The sequence below is a fragment of the Lygodium microphyllum genome, chromosome 30 (genome assembly GCF_053477565.2).
Source record: "Lygodium microphyllum isolate KBCC chromosome 30, Lygodium_microphyllum_v1.1.10, whole genome shotgun sequence".
Classification (NCBI taxonomy): domain Eukaryota; kingdom Viridiplantae; phylum Streptophyta; class Polypodiopsida; order Schizaeales; family Lygodiaceae; genus Lygodium; species Lygodium microphyllum.
The window spans coordinates 4,810,634-4,832,547 of NC_141164.1; the positions used below are offsets into that span (position 1 = coordinate 4,810,634).

The window sequence follows — 21,914 nt, forward strand, 5'->3', positions numbered from 1 at the left end:
CATAGCCTTTAGCTACAAGCCTTGCCTTATATTTGTCAATGGATCCATTTGCATTCCATTTCAGGTTGTAGACCTATTTTGTTCCAATGGCTTTCTTCCCAAAGGGCAAAGACACCAAATCCCATGTTTGATTCTTAGTGATAGAATCCAATTTAGCTTGCATCACTGCCATCCAATCCAATGGCTTTCTTCCCAAAGGGCAAAGACACCAAATCCCATGTTTGATTCTTAGTGATAGAATCCAATTTAGCTTGCATCATTGCCATCCAATGCACACTCTGTTGTGCATCCTCAAAACATTCAGGCTCCTCATCATCAAGGGTGCTTGTTGCCATAACGAACTCCATGGTATGTGCAGTATCATGCATACGAGCTTGCCTTCTAGTACGACCAGCCATGGGTGCATCCAGATGACTATCTTTCATAGTCTTCTTGCCTCTTGACTGTGCATAAGCTCTTGCTGAATTTCAGTTTCAGCACTTTGCTGAATATTCAGATCAGCCAATGATTGATTTTTTGCATTTTCCAAAGGAGCAGCTGGCTGAACATTGAGTTCACTTGCTGAAACTCCTGCTGAATCACCAAATGTAATGGATAGCAGCCCTTCAAATACATCACGGGCAGCTTGATATGTGTCTAAACCAGCCACGGACAATTCGGATTATTCATCAAATAGTACATCCCTACTGATAAACACCTTTTTAGAGACAAGATCATAGAGTCTGTAGCCTTTGCTCTCACTGCTATATCCCACAAAAATGCATTTGACAGCCTTGTTATCCAACTTTTTTCTAAGTACTTGTGGAATGTGTGCATATGTGCATGACACCCAAACGTACGAAAGTGTCCAACAGAAGGCTTTCAGCTGTTCCAAGCCTCAAAAGGTGTAATTTTCTTCAAAGCTTTGGTGGGGCATCTATTCAGAACATGGCAAGCACACATGACGGCTTCTATCCAAAAACTATGTGGCAAGCTCTTTGCCTTCAGCATTCTGCTGTGGAGTATAAGTAGTAGTGTATTGATGGACAATGCCCTTCTGCTTCAAAAAAGAAATCAGCATAGAGGACATGTATTCCCCCCCTTGGTCCGAACAGAGAGTCTTAATTCTACAACCAGACTGGTTTTCAACAAGTGTAATAAAAGCCAAAAATGCATCATACACTTTTGACTTTTTGACCAAAGAGTAGATCCAACGAGTAAAGTCATCAATAAAAGTCACAAAATAGTAACATCCTTCCAATGACTTTGTCTGCATAGGTCTACATACATCTGAATGCACTAACTGCAACCTCGTTGTTGCTCTAAAAGCAACATCACATGGAAACGAAAAACGATGTATTTTTCCCAAAATACATCCTTCGCACAAGTGCTCAGGAGGTCTCTCCAGTAGAGGTAATCCATCTAGCGTCTGTGTATGCTGTAAGAGCATCAAGCTGCCAAAGTTCACATGCCCCATCCTAGCATGCCATAACTCTGTTTGTATCATAGCAGGAGTAAGAGTGGATGCCAAGTACGTTGTCGATCAACTGAAAGAGCATCCAACTCGTATAACCCATGACATAAATTGCTTGTCAAGACCAAAGCCATGTGTTCTTTGTCTCTTACCATACATCTATCATCATCAAGAGTAACTTGCAATCCACAATGTGTCAAAGAGGAAATAGAGAGCAAATTCTTCTTTATGCCTGGCTTAAACAAAGCATCCTGTAGGCGGAGAATAGAGCTATCAATGGCTGTGAGCACAATCTCCCCAATACCTCTAACAAGGGATGATGTATTGTTGGCACACTGTAAAGACTTGCCAACTGGAGATGCACCCACAGAAGCAAATAAATCTCTGCGATATGTAATATGTCTAGAAGCACCACTGTCAAAAAACCAAGTGTCTGCATGTGTAAAAGCAATAGTCCCTGTCTGCAACAAAACATGCGGACTCAGTAGCAGTGGAAGGAGCATAAAAAACAAACATTCCTGACTCCTTCTTCTCCTTAGTGATGCGCTTTCTGCACTCAGTGATGTAGTGGCCTGGCTTCTTGCAATAATGGCATTTTCCCTTTTTGGCTTGCGTGCCCCCTTGTTTTTTACTTGCCTGTGATGTACCAGAAGTCCCAGAACTCTGCGGAGCATTCTTTACTTGGCTGCCTTTGCCTTTTTGTCTAGCCATAAAAGCCTGCTCAGAGGCTATGGCATCCACACCACTATTTCTTCTTGTTTGCTCCTCCTCTAGAAGCAAACTGACTAACTGAAGAAAAGTGATTGGCTGTGCAGCAATCCTCATGGTGAGGTTTAAGGCCATATGAAAAGCCAAGTACAAATGAGGTAATGAGTTCAAAGTGGTAGATATCATCTGTGCATCTGAATAGTACTCATCAACATTCATGAGTTGCTCATGCAAGTCCTGAATTTTGTTCAAGTAATCCTGAATAGAATCACCCTTATCCATTTTCAAAGTCTCTAGCTCTTTCTTTAAGAAAGAGATGCGAGTCTTATTCTTGCCTACAAACATTTGCTCTAAAGTTAGCCTGACTTCTCGTGAAGAAGTTACTGAACGAATGTGGGGGATGATTGACCGCTGAATTGCCAATGCAATCAACAACAAAGCCTGTGCATCCCGTGTATCCCATGCTTTTTGAGCTGCAGATCTTTGTGGAAGTGGCTGAAGTGGAGCAGGCTGAGGTGCACGTTGTGCAGTCCTCCTGGAGGAGGAGTAGCTGGAGCCACAACTCCAAGTCTAGCTTCTTCTCCACTAATATAATCCCAAAGATTTTTTGCCACAAGTACATTATTCATCATGAAGGACCAAAGTGAATAGTTATTTCCATCCAATCTATCCTCCTTGGTTACATAGGTGAAGACATCTCCTCCCTGATTTGCCATGATAAACAATTACCAAAAGAGGCAAAAGAGCAACGTTGAAGCAGGACCAAACTGGAAATCTGAGAATTTCTAGAAACTGTAGGAAATAACTTTCTGCAATTAGTACACAGAGGTGCACTTTGTCAAAACTATCTTTAATGCACGCAATCCAAGGTGCAATCAGTGTTCAACAACACTGTATCAGCAAAATTCCCAAAATTTCTTGCCCCAGATTCATTCAAAACAATCTATCAATGACTGTAATTGTAGTACATGTGCCAATGTTCGAAAAAAACATAAAAGCCCCAAAAATTTTGATGAATGTACCGAGAAATTTGCATCCAATGTGTCTCTGACATGTGTCCTGAATTTTGTACTTGCTTGGGTAGAATCCCCCTTGTTCAGAAGTGAATTTTGGAATTAAAATTAAAAAAAAAACAATGTGAAACCAGTCGATTACTCAATCTGGTAGTCACAGGCACAAGGTAGAAGTGCAGGCGGCACAGCTTGGCGAACTGGCGAGTATTTGAGTACAGGCAAGCACATGTGCTGAGTACAGACGTGTGGTGGCGTTGAGGATGAGGTTGTAGGGGCTTCGCAGCTGGTAGAGCTAACGTTGCAGCTAGCAGAGCTGCACAGAGTACTGACGAGCAGCGTAGTTGGTATGTCACGGCGTAATCGACGGGTTAGACGGGTGGGGAGCAGCGTGTCAGGGACCTGTGGGAGGGCATAGGCGGCTGTAGGCACTGTTGGCTTTAGGCATAGGACGCAACTGACAGGCATGACGTTTGGCGGGTGGCGCAGAGAGGACGCGACTGACAGGCGTGACGTTTGGCAGGTGGCACAACACAGGGGCGGATAGGAGGCAGTCTGCTGGGAGCAGGACGACTTGCACATACTGGTGGCTGCTGTTGTGGAACTTGGAGTTGAATTGAGCGAGAAGCTTCCAAAGGTTGAGTGGAGCGAGAACCTGAGCTGAATAGAGCCAATGCTCTGATACCAAATGTGAGATGAAGGCAAGATCAAAGCTCAGCACCAGAGAAATCAGTAGACAGTATGAGAGTGAAGCACGATACCTAATGCAATAGACTGAAAGAGTGTAAGTTGAAAAGTACAAGGTACAACCCTTAAACCTTAGGGTTGTAGGGGGTGTTCACACCCGAACATGATAAGTGTCCGTAAGTGTGTGTCATAAGCACATACGAAATAATACCGTAAATCTGGGGGAAAAAACCTCTCCTACTGAGAGTAAAAAGTGTCCCAATGTCCTAGTGATCATCGACACTCCTATGTGAGCGTAGGCGTAAGTGAGGCGTGAGTGAAATACCCAATAGAGAAGACCAACGCCTGTGTTGAAGAAACTGACGCGAAGCTAGAGAAATCTATTGCCAAGATGGGGGAAGCCTCCAAACGCAGGCTTGATAATCAAGAAATAGGGCGCTTGAACGAGAAGCAAAAGGGTGACCATGAACTATGATGTCCTCTAGTAGGGGTATGGGCAGCAGTGGAGTGAAGAGGGAAGAGTGTGGGAGTGACGGAGGAAGAGGGGTGAAGAATGAGGGAAGTGGTGTTGGTGGTGGTGAAGAATGAATGAAGTGATTGCCTATTTATAGGCAGAAGTTTTCTAGGGTGGCGCAACACTATGTGGGTGCCCACTGAAAAGCAACCAAAATGTGGACACTAGCCCTTTTTGGGGTTGTCAGTGCAAAAACCTAAATGAAGTGTGTAAATTGAAGAACTGATTTCTCAACACTCTTGATGACGGCGATAGCTAGGTGGAGACGAATGTTGGAATCAGGTGCCAAATGGTAGTAGACAACAAGGGGAAGTTTTGACCGCGATGTCCTTTGTGAATGTGGTTTGGGGAAGTTTTGACCGCGATGTCCTTTGTGAATGTGGTTTGGGTAGTAGAGATACAGGTTTTGAAACCTACAAAACGAGATTGGACTGAATGGAGGGCAGCATGCTTATTTATAGAAAGTTTGGGGACCTCCTACCGTGCACCGTTTTAAAACTCTCTTGAACCACGCACCAATTTAGGGTTTAATTAATTAAGCATTTTTGGGGCTGTTTAAGTGGCTAATTCAGCATGTAATGCTTACATTATTAGCTCAACATCCTCATATTCACCAATAAAGCATTTATTTGCAGCCATTAATTCCCTACATTGTGCAAGTGCTTTCCAGCCATTTCTTTGCTGTTTTGGCCTCTTTTCAAGCAGATTTTCAGATCTGCCCCTTTTGTCAACCTTTCACAACTTATTCGGTTTCTACCCACTTTATTGGAAGCCCGAATCCTTCTCATGTAGCAAAGCATCGGTTGTAGCAACATTCTCTATGAGTTGAGACATGCTAGAGATGTTGGATTTTATGCAAAAATCTTAGATTACTTTAGGTAGCCCACATACATACTTTTCGACTTGCTCATGAAGAGGAATTGGACGGTAAGAAGTGATGGCCAGCAATGCATCCCAAAACTTCTTGTTATATTGTTCCAAATTCTTGCATTCCTTGGCATCTAGCTTATTTTAAGTTGTCATGATGTTCATCTCAAAAGAACTTGTCAACTAATTCGATGCAAACATTTGTTTGAATTGTATCCATGTTGATGGTGTTCTTCCTTGCATTAAGAGCGTGAACCACCACTACAAAGCACTCCCCTTCAAGAAAGTGATTGCTTTCCGAATCTTGGAGGATTCAATGAAGTTTCCCCTTGAATAGGTTGCATCAAATTGTTGAATGAGTTTCTTATTGTTTCTTTGGGAGTCAAGTTGTCATACATTGGCTGTTGCAAAAAGGGTGCATTTGCTATATTTATATCATGACCAAGACCATGACCAACACTCATTCCTTGAGCCCCATAAGCATTTAGGGGTGCAGATGCATTACCAAACATGCCAGTTTGTGCCCCAGGCATCAAACCAATGCTACCATATGTAGGGTTTTGCATAATACTAGCCATACCTGAATACATTGGGTCTTCTATACCATGCATTGGCTACTACATACTGTAGAGAGTTGTACCATATATACTCGTATGTAGTTATTGTCCAACCATTGCATGAAAAATCGTGCTACCACCAAAGTATCTTGGCTGCCCCATCATTGTATGTATGCCCGACTGTCCAAGGTACATTGGATTGGCATTTCCATGATGACCTTGCATTTGCATACCTTGGCTCGTAGGTACCAACTATTTTTCGTCATTGGCTTCTTTGGGAGCATCAAGTGAAGGCTTTGGCACTATCATCGGCGCACCTTGTTGTCCTAAAGGTATAGAAGATGACCTCTTCTTGTTGCCCTTGCTCTTCTTCGCAGGAGCATTCAAAAATCGAACAAACTGAGAATCCTTTGCCAATTGAGCTAAGAGATTTGCTGCTGTCCACATCCGATTATTGAACTGATAATCAAATTCCTCTTTCCCTTGTTGGTCATCAGCATCATTTTGCCTTGAAGGCCTTGCATCTTTCCCAACAACAACATTTTCAGCTTGCTGTCCATCATATGAGCCTTGTCCAAGATCATGCATTGCATTTTCTTCTTCCCCATGTGAATGTCCATACTTAGAGGCATCATCACTGCTTCATTCCATCTCATTGTATGATGACATCTTGCTCTAATTTCTCAGTTGAGCACAAATTCAGCACTAGCACAAAGCTTTTGACTTACAATCAGGTGCCTTGGGCCCACTAAGTCAAAGGATTGAGTGGTGTCTCGGCAACGGAACCATGAAACCAAGCTTCCTTCTCTGAGAGGGTGGTAAAACCTGATCAAGCACTTAATTACAACAATTAACAAATGAATATAAATTGAAATGCACACTTTACCATAACATTCTCGGACATTGGACACCCTTTTGGCCCCAAAACTAGCACCCCTTGCAGTATTTCTTTAATTTCTATTGCTATTGGATGGAGTACAACCGAAATTTCTTGATTTCCTCTGCTGATCCAAAAGCCCCTTGCTGTCACAACCGATCAGCAAGTCTTTTAGGCAATTCGCCCCTTCCATCCTCACCCAGGATTTGTACAAATTGAACCCCTAAGTAGCCAAATGTTGCCCCAAATCAATTGGGATGGGATGGCATCTGAAATACCTGGCAATTCCTTAAATTCCAACTATTGATTTCAGTGTATGATGTCTCTAATTGCTAGCATGGTTTTCAAGGTGGTTGCTAAGCCCTAATTTCAGTTGAGAATTAGGGTTTACAGCAGAAATCTCACTGCTGTCCACCAAATCTGGTTGAGAAACTCTTCTAATGACTGAGATAGCTAGAGAATGGATTGGAGAAAGTGAGATAATATTGAGGGGAGAGAAAATTCGGAGTTTCCATGTTTGAAAGCCTTTAAAACTGCTTGTTGCTTGCCCTGATTTGCACTTAATGCAATTGCCTATTGCTTGGAGTCCAAATGATGCAGTTGCCAGCCCACGAATGTTGTCGCCACCACTCGGGAAGCTCCAACGTGCTATCCCTGCCTTCTAGAAGGCTCACATCGCAGTTGCCTGCATCAAATGGCTGTTCTTTGCTCCAAATTCTGACCAGCAGCACCTTCTCTCTCTCTCTCTCTCTCTCTCTCTCTCTCTCTCTCTCTCTCCACCACACAATGTGGATCCAGTGAATGAGTCTCTCACAGTCCCAAACAGCCTTCTCTTCCATTGCATGGGTGCTTTGAACTCCTTTTTTTTTTTTAATGAAGTAATTGTCCTTCTGGGTGTAAATAAAGGGATGGTTGGCTCACAAATCACAAAATAGATAATATCTACTCAACTATCCATAATGATGTCAATTGCAAGTTAAAGGAGTGAAGAGGTATGTACTACAGGTGGTCACTTGGGTAGTCTCCCTCATGGGGCAAATTGTTCACTTGTCCAAGAAGCCTTCAAAGCAAAGGGTGAGTACATAGGGAAGGGAGGCTGATGTGAGAGACAATGCTCAAACCTGTAGGTACCTTGGGAGGGGAAGCCTCCATACTAGTAGAAGAGCAATTCTCCAAGTAAGATGGAACCATAAAGGAATGGCAAGCAAGCCATATCTCTAGCCTAGGAGGGATTTGATGCAAGTGTCACCGAGACGTGAAATTTTGAAAAGCCTTAATCTTGTTGATAACATTTGATTAAGTTATTAATCAAATATGCAAGGTTGTTCAGCACATGTGATGCATATGGCAATTATTTCATGGTTCCATCATTGAGATACCATCAATTCCCTTGAATTGGTGGGTTTGAGGCACTTGATTGAAAGTCAGAAGCTTTGCTCTAGTGCGGAAATTGTATTCATCTGAGCATTATGACAATAATGTCTTCAGATAGTGAGATGGATCAAGCAGAAATGATGCCTCTCAATGTGAAAATTCACACAGAGTGTTGGAGAAAATGCAATGCCTGATCTTAGACAAGGCACGTAGCATGGATAACAAGCTGATGATGTTGGTTTAGACCAAAATGTGGGTCCTTCTAGGCCTTTAGAAGTTGATGATCAGCAAGAGGAAGAGAAAGTTGATGACCACTTTAAAGATTAGCTGAGGACAGCAGCTGAAATGTTTATGCAATTGGCAAGTGAACCTCAGTTCATGCGCTTTTTGAACCTTTTAAAGGAGGGTAGCAAAGGCAAGAAGAGGGAATTAATGCACCAAAGGAAGAGCCAATGTAGTAGCATGAAATGTGGGTAGTGAGCATAAGCAAATGATACCAATGGGGTAATTGATGCATATGCAAGGTTACCTTAGAAGTACCAATCCAATGTTTTTTTGGACAATAGGACATGCATGCAATTATGTGGCAGCCAGGTTACTTTAGTGGTGGCACTAGTTTCCATGCTATGCTAGGTCAGGGACTGTATACGGGGATATACGGCACAACTCAATATGGTATGCAACAACCAATGCGTGGTGTGCAAGGCCCAATGTATTCAGGTATGGCTCGTAATATACATAACTCTATGTATAGCAATGTTGACCTTACCACAATGGCACCACTATTTGTATGGTAGCCGCTTCCAAGTCAAAAGCGATCACCGAGTCCTCCAATACTTCTTGACTCAATCTACTTTGACTCCTAAGCAAAGGCGATGGGTGGCAACCTTATAGAACTATGACTTTGACATTTCACACACGTGGGGCAAGGATAATATTGTGGCCGAGTCTCTCTCTTGAATGTGGGCATGCAGAGTGTCCTCTATCTCAGAATTGCACAGTGATTGGGTTGAAGAGCTCCAAGAGGCTTACTTGTTAGATGATCATTTCATCCACACATTTCAGAAATTACAGCATGGGGTTATGGCTGAAAACTCCCAATATCAGCTCAAGCATGGCCTTATTTGGTCCCATGGCAAGATTGTCATCCCGCACACTTTCCCCTTCATGCATAAGATCATGGAAGAAATGTATTCTTGCCCCACTGCCGGTCACTTGGGTGTTTTCAGCTCCAAGAGGCTTACTTGTTAGATAATCATTTCAGCCACACATTTCAGAAATTACAGCATGGGGTTATGGCTGAAAACTCCCAATATCAGCTCAAGCATGGCCTTATTTGGTCCCATGGCAAGATTGTCATTCCGCACACTTTCCCCTTCACACAAAAGATCATGGAAGAAATGCATTCTTGCCCCACTGCTGGTCACTTGGGTGTTTTTAAAATATATGACAGGATTGCCAAGAGCTTTCATTGGAAAGGCTTATGGAGGGACGTCAAGGACTTTGTGACCAAATGTGTTTCATGCCAATAGAACAAGGATAGTACACTCAGGCCCGCTGGCCTCTTGTAGCCTCTCCCTATCCCTAAAGGGAAATGGAGTCACATCACGATGGACTTTATCATTGGCCTTCCTGTGACTAAGAAAGGGTGGAACAATATCTATGTGGTAGTTGATCGCCTCACCAAAGCTGCCCACTTTATCCCCACTAAGATCCAATATACTGCCTCTCAGGTGGCCACTCAGTTAATAGAAAATGTCTTCAAGCTGCATGGTTTACCACAAGTCATAGTACATGATCGGGATGCAAAGTTTATGAGCAACTTCTAGCAGACAGTTTTTATCTCCATGGGGACCAAGCTTGCTTCGTCCACTACGTACCACCCTCAGACCGATGGCCAAACGGAGAGAGTGAACAAATGGCTTGAGACATATTTGAGGCACTTTTGCCATGATGTACAGCACAGTTGGGATACGTGGCTTCACTTGGCTGAGTTTACATATAATAACTCCACACACTCTAGTACTGGAGTTTCCCCTTTTGAGGCCTTATACGGGTATAGGTTCCCCTTCCCACAGTCTTGTTAACTGATAAGATCAACCTTCAGAGTCAAGCTGAATTGGATCGCATGCAAGCTTTGCTTCAGCAATGTAAAATGAATCTTCAAAAGGCCCAAACACACATGAAACTGTATGCTGATGAAAAACAAAGGAATTTGGAATTCCAAGAGGGGGAATTGGTCCTTTTGAAAGTGCCTAAGTCCCGCTACTCAACTCTCAAAGAGAGCAGCAGTAACAAGCTAGCCCATCGCTTCTATGGCCCATACCGGATCCTAAAGAGAGTTGGTGACTTGGCCTACCGCTTAGAACTTCCCCCTACCACCAAAATCCACAATATGTTTCATGTAAGCCAGCTGAAACCCTTTGTAGACTCCTCAGTGGACTATGTGGAAGAACTTCCCCCCATAGATGAAGAGGGCATAACTCAATATGTCCCTGAAGCAATCATTGGGCAGCGAGATAAGCACTTACGATCCCGATCCATCAAAGAATACCTCATTAAATGGCAAGGCCTAACCTTGGAAGAAGCCTCTTGGCGCCCAGCAAACATCCTCAATGAATTTCCCTACCTCTGTGAACCCCAACGGCTGGAAGACTAACTGGTCATGCCCCAAATTGCCCACCCTCTGCCCGCAGACTGCACACTGTTTTAGAATAGTTTTGTACTTACTCAAATCACATGCATGTGCATTCTACATAGGCTGAAAGTACTCATCATAAGCTCCATTTCGACATATAGTAAGCCCTATTTGGAGCAGCCTATCAAAAGTTATGACTAGTTTACTTCAGCAGACCGGTCTCGAACTGCATGCTGTCCCTAGTCTCTCCACACCTAATCTTCATTGTCAAAGGGCTCTGAGTAGTACTCTGCAACCCTCCCTTGGCCTACCCATCACTCCCCTCTATTTCTCCTTGTTTTTTAGGGCAAAAGCCTTTCGAGTGGGGATGGATTTTAACAAGCGGGATACACACCGACTAGGGTTTAGACACCCCTCACACTGATCGGGGTATTTAAGGTGTAAGAGCCCCAGATTAGGGCAACCAGTTATTATCAAGATCATACTCTTCACCTTCCTCTCTACCTTCCATGGCTTCCTCCTTCCTTCTCTCCTCCCTTCCCTCTTTCTCTCTCTTCTAGTCTTCTTTCTTCTTCTTCTTGTTCTCTTTCTCTCTCCTCAGCTCTTCTTCTCTCTCCTCTTAGCTTCTTTCATTATATGGGTCCCTTTTTGCTTGTAAAGGTTGTGGTTAAAATGGTTGATGCGATTTCGCTTGATCTACACTGAAAATGACAACTTTGTGGCCTAAAATAAATTATGTTTTCTTAAAAGGGCAAAACTTTCAATTTTTGACCATAAGTATTACATCCTATTCCATGGAGACTTTTTATGTCCCGAAAACGTGGCGCCGTTTTGGAATTACGAAATATTTTGGTCCAAGAAACACGTTTGAGGAGATTTTGACTCCGTTTCAGTGTTTCGCTCCTTTGTAAGTCCTGTTTCGGGCTATTTTGCATAGCTATGCTCTGGATACACCATATTTGTGGCATTGGACATGGTAGTCTCCCTTGCTTGCTTAGCTTTGCTAGCTTGCTTTTTGCACACTTTTTTGCTTCGCCATATACTCACTATATTTGCTTCACACACCCTTAGTGTATTTCTTCCTCATTGACACCCAGTAGTGGTGGGGATAGCTTGCTTTTTTTGTGAAAGCCTTTGGGTTTGACCACTTGTCTCCCATCTGTTACTTAATTGACCGCCACTCCCAATTTTTGAAACAACCACTCTGTTAAATCCAAAAAAAAAAAAAAGCTTATTGTGATTCCATGTGCCTTTGCAGGACTTGGTAGGCCATAGGGTAGTCCATGTGCACCCTTCGTCTGATGTCCTGGTCTCTCTAGGGTGATCACTTGGACTCCCTTGGTAAGATAACCATCACCTTTGTAGTCTTGGTAGGCCACTAGGCAGCCACCGTGCACCTTTTGTCCAATGCCTTGGCTGCTTTGGGTGGGATGCCTTGCGGTAAAACCAAAAACAAACACAAAAACACACAAAAAATTGGGTTGGCCTTTCTTTCTAGCTTAGTTTCTAGGCCTGCTATACTTAGTTCAGCTAAAATAAGCATTACATAATGAATTAGCCTCTTGAACAACCCCACAAATGCTTAATCAATGAAAAGCCTAAAATGATCCACGGTTCGAGAGAGTTTAAAAGAGTGCACGGTATGAGGTCCCAAAACTTTCTATAAATAGGTAGGCTGCTCTCCATTCAGCCTAATCTTGTTTTTTCAGGTTCTAGGTCCTCTAGCTTTGCTGCCCATACCCCATTTGCAGAGGACATCTCAGTCGAGGCTGACCAACGATGTCTCTATGCATCCGGTGGCTGTTTCTAGCCTCCATTGTGCAGTCCACTTACCTTGTTGTTTGCTGCTGTTGCGAGCCCTTCAAAGGCTGCGTTTACAGCTGGCAATCCCTTTCTGACCATGTTTGCTGCACCTGGGTCATTCCAGCTGGTATGACTTGCTCCTACAAGCTGCATTTTGTTGTCATCTATTGTTGCCTAGAATTTTCCTTGCGCTTGGCTCATCTTGGTGATCTTCTGCATGTTGTCCATCTCTTGGAGGCTGTGTTTGTTTGTTTCCACACTTTCTTGTCTATTTGATACTAATTTGGCATCACTGTCTGCTGTTGCATTTGCTACTGTCTGACATCTTGGAGATTACCTCATTGCGTTTCAGGATCTGTTAGGAGTACGGCACACATGCACTCATCACCTCTGCCTCGGCCCTCGATCCTTGAGACATGAGAGTTTGGGGTACAATTTTTATTCCCTGCATGGTTTATTTGCTGCAGGAGCATTGTCATTCAATCAAATTTACATTGTATTCATTGTCTCTGAGTTACCCTAAGTGTGTTCTATTGAGTTTGTGCTTTGTCGTACGCTTTCATATGTTTTTGTGTTAGGGGATTTCTTCACATGCACTATTCTATTTGTAGGCTATTAACACTTCGGCATACATCGTTAAGCGATGCCTAATTGTGATGGTCTCTCAGATGACCCCATACTTGGTATTCTTTAGATTGGGGCTAGTAACACTTCGGTATACATCCTCAACGGATGCGTGATTGCGGTGGTCTCTTACGTAACCCCATACTTGGCATTCTTTAGCTCTTGACTTGTAGTGTCACACTTTAGAGTCTTCAGGTTTCGTGCATATACGCATGTTGCATACTCCTGATGATAAGATAGGAAAGCTCACTCTTGTAGCTAATCTCCTTTTTTTTTATCAGGTATTCCTCTGAGGCGAAAGCCTTTCATTTGTTTGATCCTTAGGTAAACAAGGGGATCGTATAGAGAGATGTTTTTTATGTGATGGATATTGTGCAATCTTTTGCATCGAACTCTGAGCTAGTTTCTGTGTATACACCATTGGAGATAGTTTCTTTTGAGCTGGATCTACTGTCTGACCTTCCTGCAGATTCTTTAGTCCCTAGGTCCGTCCTCGAGACTTGTTACCTCATTGATACTAGTAGACCATGTGGGATTTGAGGATTATTCCACCAGATCCCACACCAGAGGATCCTAGAAGATCTACTTGGCTTGCCTCTCATGCTTCATTTGCGTCTTTGTTTACAGCATACTACATAGCAAGCTAGGGGTTGAAGCATCTACCACATGTAACAATGTGGTATCGGCACAACATGAGACCAATATATTAATCACGTGTCGGCGTCTGTATGGTATTAAGAATAAAAATTTTCCATGAGTAACTTCTATTTATGAATTTTGTAGAGTTAATTAAAAATATATTAAATAGCATGTAAATTATTAGAAGAAAGCATTAAGTATAATTTACCACTTACCCTATCATGAGACACAATGCCACAACCATATCGATGCCAACATGACTTTAATCTAGTCAACTCATTTTAAATGCAAGTCACTTGAGCATTCAAGTGAATGGTCCTTAGTGACTCTGAGCTAATTGGATGTAAGCCAGTAGCTCTTGTTGCAACTGCGGCAACCAATGCATTATAGAACTTGATATAAGACGGTGCTTGAGCAATGTCAAATGCAAGGTTGCATTGATAGAAGAACCTATGTTGAGCCAATTGAGCCACTTGCTTAAGCCTTGGAGCGAAGCATTCTTGCAAGGTGCTTTGGTTGCCCTCTTACCCCTCTTTCTTGATTGGCTTGCAAAGCCTTGTGAGGGGATAGTGAGTAGAGATGTGCCCTCACCAACAAGAGAAGTATCCTCTCATGCAAGAGAAGAACTGGTGCCAACATGTATACCTATTGCCTCATGATCAATCACAATGGAATCTTCTGGTGAAGCTATTCCCACCGCACCATCCGATGGTCATGATACGTCAGTACTTGTTGGCACATTGGAAGCCCTCGGAGCATCTTCCTTATTGTTCCGTCTAGCTCGACTTTAGTCTTCACCTAGAGTCAAATGATTCCTCTTTGCCTCTTCCTAGTCTTTTTCAATTTCTTGTGAGGTTAATGGCCTTCTTAAGTGTGAGTGCACTTCGGTCAACTTTTCTTGTGTACCTCCATGTGCTAAGAAAATACCCTCAGGTACTCTCTTGCAACCATGTCCACCTTTGCTTATGGTTCATGTGAAATGCGCTCTCATCTGAGTGGAACTACCTCACAAGCTGTCTCCATAAAACTTACAAACCATGATTTTCATTCCAGATGTTCCATAGCAGTGGATGGACAAGGTATCCTCCCAAACATCTCAGGCAAAATCCTTGTGAGGAGCCATGAAGATCCTTGTGAGGAAGTCATGAAAAGAGTGTGGATAAGGATCAAAAAGAGGAAGAGGAGAAAGAGATGGAGGAGGAGTTAAAAAAGATGGAGAAGAAAGAGTAGAAAGAGGAGTAGAAAGGGAATCGAGATGGAGGAGTACAAAACGATGGAGCAGGAGAAGGAGAAAGCGATGAAGAAGGAGGTGGCTGCAGCTGAAATGGGCTGCTGATGTGGCAAATTGCACTTGGGATGGGCTGGCGATGTGGTGTACTGCAGTCAGGATGCAAAATGGGGCAGGGGCAGCTGATGTGTTGGCTTAGAAACAGAAGGGGGAGGGATGGGAAGAAATTGGGAATGATTAACACCAACTCCATGCTCAAATGAAACAAAAGATATAGTTTCAGATATACTTGTGGACACACATCTGATTCGAGAGCCTACTCTATGAAAGTTAACATAATCAAATGGGTTGTGATCCCAATCCTATACACCAGAAATAGAAATAGAGAAGGGTTTTGTTTCATATGACTGAAGGGGGTTATACAAACCTAACACCGGCCTTGCTTGTGATGAAGAAGATAGGTCGCCAGTCATTGTGAATGCAGTAGTCCTTGATTGGAAAGGTGGCCATCCTCACCATCGAACAATAACTGATGCTTGCGATCTAGAGAAACAGGAGTATAGTTAGGATATATGATATGCATGAATTCTCTGAACTCCTCATTTGTCAATCAACCTACATCTAGTAAAGAAGGTGGAGGAAAAAATGACGCATTTTCTTAGGACCTCATTGAGACCATAATGTCTCTTCAAGGGCTCCATGTGATGGAGAAGCCCAAAAAGGCATTGTAGGGAGTGCTGTAAATGAGTGAATATGTGTACAAGATGCTCAAAGGCAAAGCTATCCAACTGGTAATGACCGTTGTGGGAGTGGGCTGAGGTAGTGGTCAGAGTATGATGTCCACTAAAGACAGAGCCCGAGGGTAGGCAGGAGAACACAGCTTGTAGCAGTGTGTGTTAGGCTGGCAGAGGTATGAGCAGATCTGAATCAAAACGCAGCTGTACCAGCACTCAGGCTGATCAGAGTGGCAGCTGGAAGAGCAAAGCTGGTGTTGAAAAGTGTCCTGGAGTCTGTCTGGATCAAGTTGAGGGTGCAGCAGCCTGCTGCCTGGCTGCAAAGGCAGAAAACAGAGGCTGGACAGGTAGGAATGATGGTGCAGGAGCTGATGCCAGCAGGCAGGCTGCAAATGCAGCAATAGGGAGACTTCATGAGGCTGGGCAACAACTGTAGACTAGTCAGTAGGGGTTGGGGCAGATGTGGCAGCAGTTGAAGGAGTTTTGGCAGCTGCACGGTGAAGAGGGCTGATGGCTGAAATGAATGGGATGCTAAATGGCTAAGCACGCTATCCATTTATAGATGAGGAACCAACCACACTGGGAGAGTTTGCTTATGGGACAGAGAAACTGTTTGTAGCATTAAAGTTTGAGGTTGGGGCTGTTTAAGTGAGCTAATTAAGGTTTAATGAGAAATGCTTCTTGTTTAGCTTAACAGAAAGGTCATTATTCGTAGAAGAAACAGTTGACAAATGCATGAAGACAATGTGCGGCTGATTTGGAGGAGGATGCATAGGGATTTCGGGGCTGAAATGAGGACTGAGATACTGCTGTAAATCAGAGTTTTTCCAGCATGGTTTTAGTTCTGAAAATGTTTGAAGAAAACATTCTGAATGTTTGAAGTGTATTGTTTTAAGTCTCAATGTTAAGTATAGGCCTTAAATATATGTGTATAATTATTTTGCATCAGACCTAACATTGTGTGTATGCCCAAGATTTTTTAGGCCAATTAGTATTGTACTTACATCAGATAGTACTAATTGTATGCCATCGAATTGACAACACTGATCTCTTTTGATCTTAAGTAGCTTTAATTATTTGTCAGTTTTAAGGTTCTTGGGGGTTTTCCCACTGTACTAAAAAGTTTTATGAGAGAGAGCGTGTCTCAATTTTTACATGATATATTTGGCAGGAGTAAGCATACGACAGCAGAATTCAAGCACCAACTGGTGCTTAAGTTTTATGAGAGAGAAAGCATCTCAATCTTTACATGATGTATTTGGCAGGAGTAAGCATATGACAGCAGAACTTAAGCACCAACTGGTGTCGTTGCAACCACATTACGGCCATGAAGGCATTATTGAAGCAGCGCGGGAGCTTGCCACACAACTTGACAATGTTTCTGATGGTAAGATAAAAAATCAAGCCTCAGAAGCATTAATTTGTTTCTGTTTTTCAAGGTTTGTTGCTGGTTTAGAATTTGGTTCAGACATTGTAGGATGGAAAATTATGGGTTCAGCACATTTAATTTGTTTCCATTTTCCAAGATCTTACTGTTTTGAAGATTGGTCTTCAGTTGTTCTCTTCAACAAATTGGCAATGGGTTACATATGGAAGATTCTAAGGGTACTTTGTTTGGTGGTGTGGGTTATGTAAGAGTGCAGATAGAAAGCTTATGGAATCATATGCTACCTGTTATGATCTAGATTAGGACTATCTAGTATCGAGACATCAGTGAAACCTTAGCAAATGACAAGAACATCTTAAGATTGAAAATCATGGCCTTAGCAGCATTAGTTGATTTCTGTTTTCCAAGGTTTGTTGCTAGTTTAGGAATTTGGCTTAGACGTGGAAGAGGAGAATTATGGTGAAGCTCTGGTAGTACAGATCTCCAGGCTCTGATAATAGCAGCTGCGAATCTGACCTCAAAACTCCTACCTAACTCCCTGGTCCTGATCTCCTGAAAGATCTTAGAAAACAGGGGGGGCTAGAAAAAAACTCTAAACGGGGCGGGGGGGGGGGGGGGGGGGGGGGGTGGTGGGGAGTAGAAGCACATAAACTATGACTGATAATGCAGCCCTTTTTAACAGTGGGTTAGGACCAGATGGATGAGATTGGGTTGGCCTAACAAATATTATGGATTTCTTGATGGCAGCTGCAGTGTTGTGTGGTTTGGTTTCTATTTTCTGCTTGAACAACGTGTATGATCTCCCATACCTCCGAGCGGTCTGTTGTGGGCTCCAGTACCTGGCGGATGGGTAGAGCCTCCAAATTGACCACTACACACGACCCTGCCTCAATAATGAATATCGTGTCCTGCATCCCGGCCTCATATAGAAGGTGACGGCCCTGGCTGGCTACCTGCTAACAGAAAGCTCCCCATGAGATACATCCAAGGATGAGTGCTATACGGCAAAGAATGCGGCATGCTCCTCTCCACACGAGTTGCGCCTCCTCACATGACCACAGGCAGTGCTTTGGGTTTTCCAGAGGCTGCTATGTGCAGCGCTTACAACCTCCCTCCTTTTGCATCTAGGCAAGCCAACTTCCCACCGCCAAGCCTCCATGTGCCACTAGCCATAAGAAATACAACACCTTCCTCGGCCTCCAGCTATCCCATAGGCGACGCCAGAAGGCCGGTCACAAGGGCTCCGTGATGGTATGCTCCGCCTAGTGCCTGCATGTGACAGCGCCCATTCCATATCCTCCTGCATCAGACTATGGCGGTCCCTCATAACTCCCAATTGGATGCTTTCCTTGGCCAATAGCATTCTCTTTCCCACCTGTGCGTCTTTGATTGTCGTGCATATACGCACACTCTAGATGGTAAGCAAGCAAAACTCTCACCCATATCAAAGCTTTTGATCTATGTAGACTACTCAGCTCCAGTAGCATTCTTTTCAACATTGATGCTGATGAAAAAAGGCCCATCCCAATTTGGAGGTATAAGAATTGGTAAAGTGAACTTTTCTTTTATCTGCTTAAAAATGCATATTCCTAAACCTATGCCCAAATCAAAGGGTCTTTTTGAGCTGTTTTTTAAAGGGATGTATATAATCATGTCAACCCTCACAAAGGAAAAGACTGCTGAAGACAAGTTGGAGGACTAAAGGATGTCAGAATCTTTTTTGTTTTTTTTGGATCATGTTAAATTCCAAGAGAGATCAATGTGTTAATTTAGGTATTGCTTATCCATAAGGTCCTCTTGTACTGTTCCCAATTTATTACTTATGGTTGAAAGACATCCTTTCTATTGTAAATATTCGGTAAGAGTCAGGTTCACTCCTATGTAATTGTAATCATTCCCAAAGTTACATTTAGAAGACCCGCCACTAATGAGGAAATTGTGAGTAATCTCTATTCATTTTGTACTTAAGTGTTGCGAAAGAGGAAAGAAGAGCAAGTTTTCACTTCAATCCGGGACTCCCCCCAACTCATGATATTTCACCCAAACAATGGGAAGAGTTTGTATGGAATCATCCAAAGCTTGGTGTCAGGTCTCACAACGTTATTTCATCAATGATAGAGAAGTTGCCTAAACGGACTATGTGCATGCAAAAAGGAAGAAGATCAGCCACAATCCGAGAGCCAAGGCCTATCATTTGTTCAATCCTCGGGCAAACAAGGCCTTGGTTCAAAGAGATATGGTTTTTGATGTAAGGGATTTCTTACAAATTCTATTGCATATATGTGAGCCAACTCTCTCTCTCTCTTATATGTGCAAAGCCTGGTGCCCTTGTCGCTTCTGAGCCCATTGTGGAGCGGTTGTCTTCACAATGCCTTCCTAGGGACCGTCTTCCAAGATTGTGCTACTCATCATGGCTGGCCTATCCATCAAATGGATATGAAGAGCACCTTCATGAATAGTATTTTGGAGGAAGAAGTCTATGTGGCTTAGACATTGGGATTTGGCTGAGGCTACTCTAGTAGTGACCCTAGTGGATCCAACTCTCAAAATAACAAAGGATGTGGATGGGTTGCATAGTGAGGAGCATGAGTACAAATAGTTAGTCAAGAAATTAATATGGCTTTCCAACTCTAGATTAGGCCTTGCCTACTCTAGTGCTATTCTTTCATATTATATTTATGAATCTAGGACTTCTCATTGGAGTTGCAATATGGGGATTCCAATATATCTTTTTGGTCTTACCAATTTGGTTTACATTGGAGTCATGGGCTGACATTTCAAGGTTTCAATGATTCAACTTGGGATGGTGATCTAGATACTAGATTTGCATTGGAGTCACATGCTAACATTTCAAGGTTTCAAGGATTCAACTTGGGATGGTGATCTAGATACTAGATTTGCATTGGAGTCACATGCTAACATTTCAAAGTTTCAAGGATTCAACTTGGGATGGTGATCTAGATACTAGTTGGTCGCATGGTGGATATGTCTTCTCTTTTGGTTCTAGTTTGTTTGATTGGATTAACAGGAAGGATGAGATTGTGGCTGCCTCTACAACCGAGGCAAAGTACAAAGCTTTGTTTGATGTACCATCGAGGCCATTTATCTTCACAGGTTCCCAATGCAAATGTAGATTCCCATGGACTCTCCCACCATCATCCACATTGACAACCAAAGTCCATTGCACTAGATGGTAACCAATGTTTTACTTTTAGGCGAATTTTCACTTTTTAGGCTAAAAATACGTGTCCTCCAACAAATCAGGTGAAAAATAAGCTCATTTTTGAGTCCCCAAAATCATCCTAATCACCTAATATTGAAAATTCTGGCATAGAAATGGAGTTTTGATGCTTAAAATGGCTATATCTATAGAGAAAAAATATAGACATCCATAAATATCCATACAAAAGTTTAGCAACATGTGATAAGGACCAAGGTACCTCTCAAGTTGAGGATCTTAATTGCCAAATAATGATCAATTCTCAAAGAGAGGCTTTGAAAAAAAAAATCACTGATGGTAACCTTATTTCTCCCAGAACCAAGTATGTGGGGATCCAACTCCACTTCTCCAAAGAGCTAGTAGAGACAAATACCATACACTTGCTATTTGTATCTTCAAGGGACAACTATGTTGATTTTTGGGTAGACGAAATAACTCTTCAATGAACATACTGACTCCCAAGTAGACTTCGTCTCGAGGTGGTTTTTTCACTTGACCAAATACTTGAAATAAATAGTCCAATGGGATCTTTTAGTCTTGTGGCAAAGAAGCGATTTAGATTCATGTGAAACATAATGAGTAGTATCCTTGAGCTAGAAGATTTCCTTGATTGGAACCGTTATTTCACCTTGCCTTAGTTGTTCTTTCAAATGACTTACGTGGAACACCTAGTGAACTCGAATTTCCAAAGGTGAATCAAGCTCATAGGACTTGCACTCTACTTATCTTCTTGTAATCTAGAAAGGACCGCGATAGCTCGAAGATAACTTATGCACTTGTAGAAAGTTGCTAAATCAAAGTCCTTTAGGACTTTAAGGTAAATCCTTGTGCCGTAAATCCTTGTGCCCTCCTGGAGATTTTGACTAGCATAAAATATAGCATTGGGCTGTTTTAATGCGCTCACTTGCAATTATCAAAATATTTTGCATAGCATGTAGAAAGTTGACCACCAATTGCATTTTCACCCCCTTGAGCTCAACAACAATCAATGGTTTTGGTTCATAACCATACAAAGTATAAATGGACTATATTCTATAGCCAAATGCTTAGCATTGTTATAAGAAAACTCAATCTGAGGAAGATAATGCTCTCGATTAGATTATTTACGAGAAATATATGCACACAAGATATCCTCCATGGTCTGATTTTTCCTTTTGGTCTACCCATCGGTCTCAAGATGTTCCAAGGACAACATGGACAACCTTGTTTCCAATTTTTGGAAGATTGTTTATCAAAAATGATAAGTAAACTTAGGATCTCGATCAGTGACTATTTTATCGAGCAAATCATAAAGTCTAGATAGATACTTGACAAATAGACTAGCCACATCGTGGCTTTAATGGCCGTCTTTGTTAGAATGAATCAAGCCTTTTTTGTTAATGAGTCCACTAGAATCCAAATTGCATCATGACCTCAATTTCTATGAGGTAATCCTACTACAAAATCCATAGAAATGCTAAAGGATTTAACATCCCTCACATGTTTATGCCATTTAGCTTTATTAAGCTGACACTGCAGATATGCTCTCACATAAGACTCAACCAAAGCCTTCATGTGCAGCCAATCAAAGTAGCGAGAAACTAAGGCCAAAGTT

The 21,914-nt window shown here is 42.5% G+C and overlaps 1 protein-coding gene across 4 annotated transcripts in view; it reads left to right on the forward strand.

The window, feature by feature from the left end:
* LOC148009506 (lipase class 3 family protein) overlaps window positions 1-21,914 on the forward strand; it is a 125,003-nt gene that overhangs the window by 72,190 nt on the left and 30,899 nt on the right. For all 4 annotated transcript variants that reach the window (XM_087672369.1, XM_087672370.1, XM_087672371.1 and 1 more), the window contains one exon: window positions 16,979-17,100. In XM_087672369.1, coding sequence (XP_087528495.1) covers window positions 16,979-17,100 — 122 coding nt within the window. The remainder of the gene's footprint in view (window positions 1-16,978; window positions 17,101-21,914) is intronic.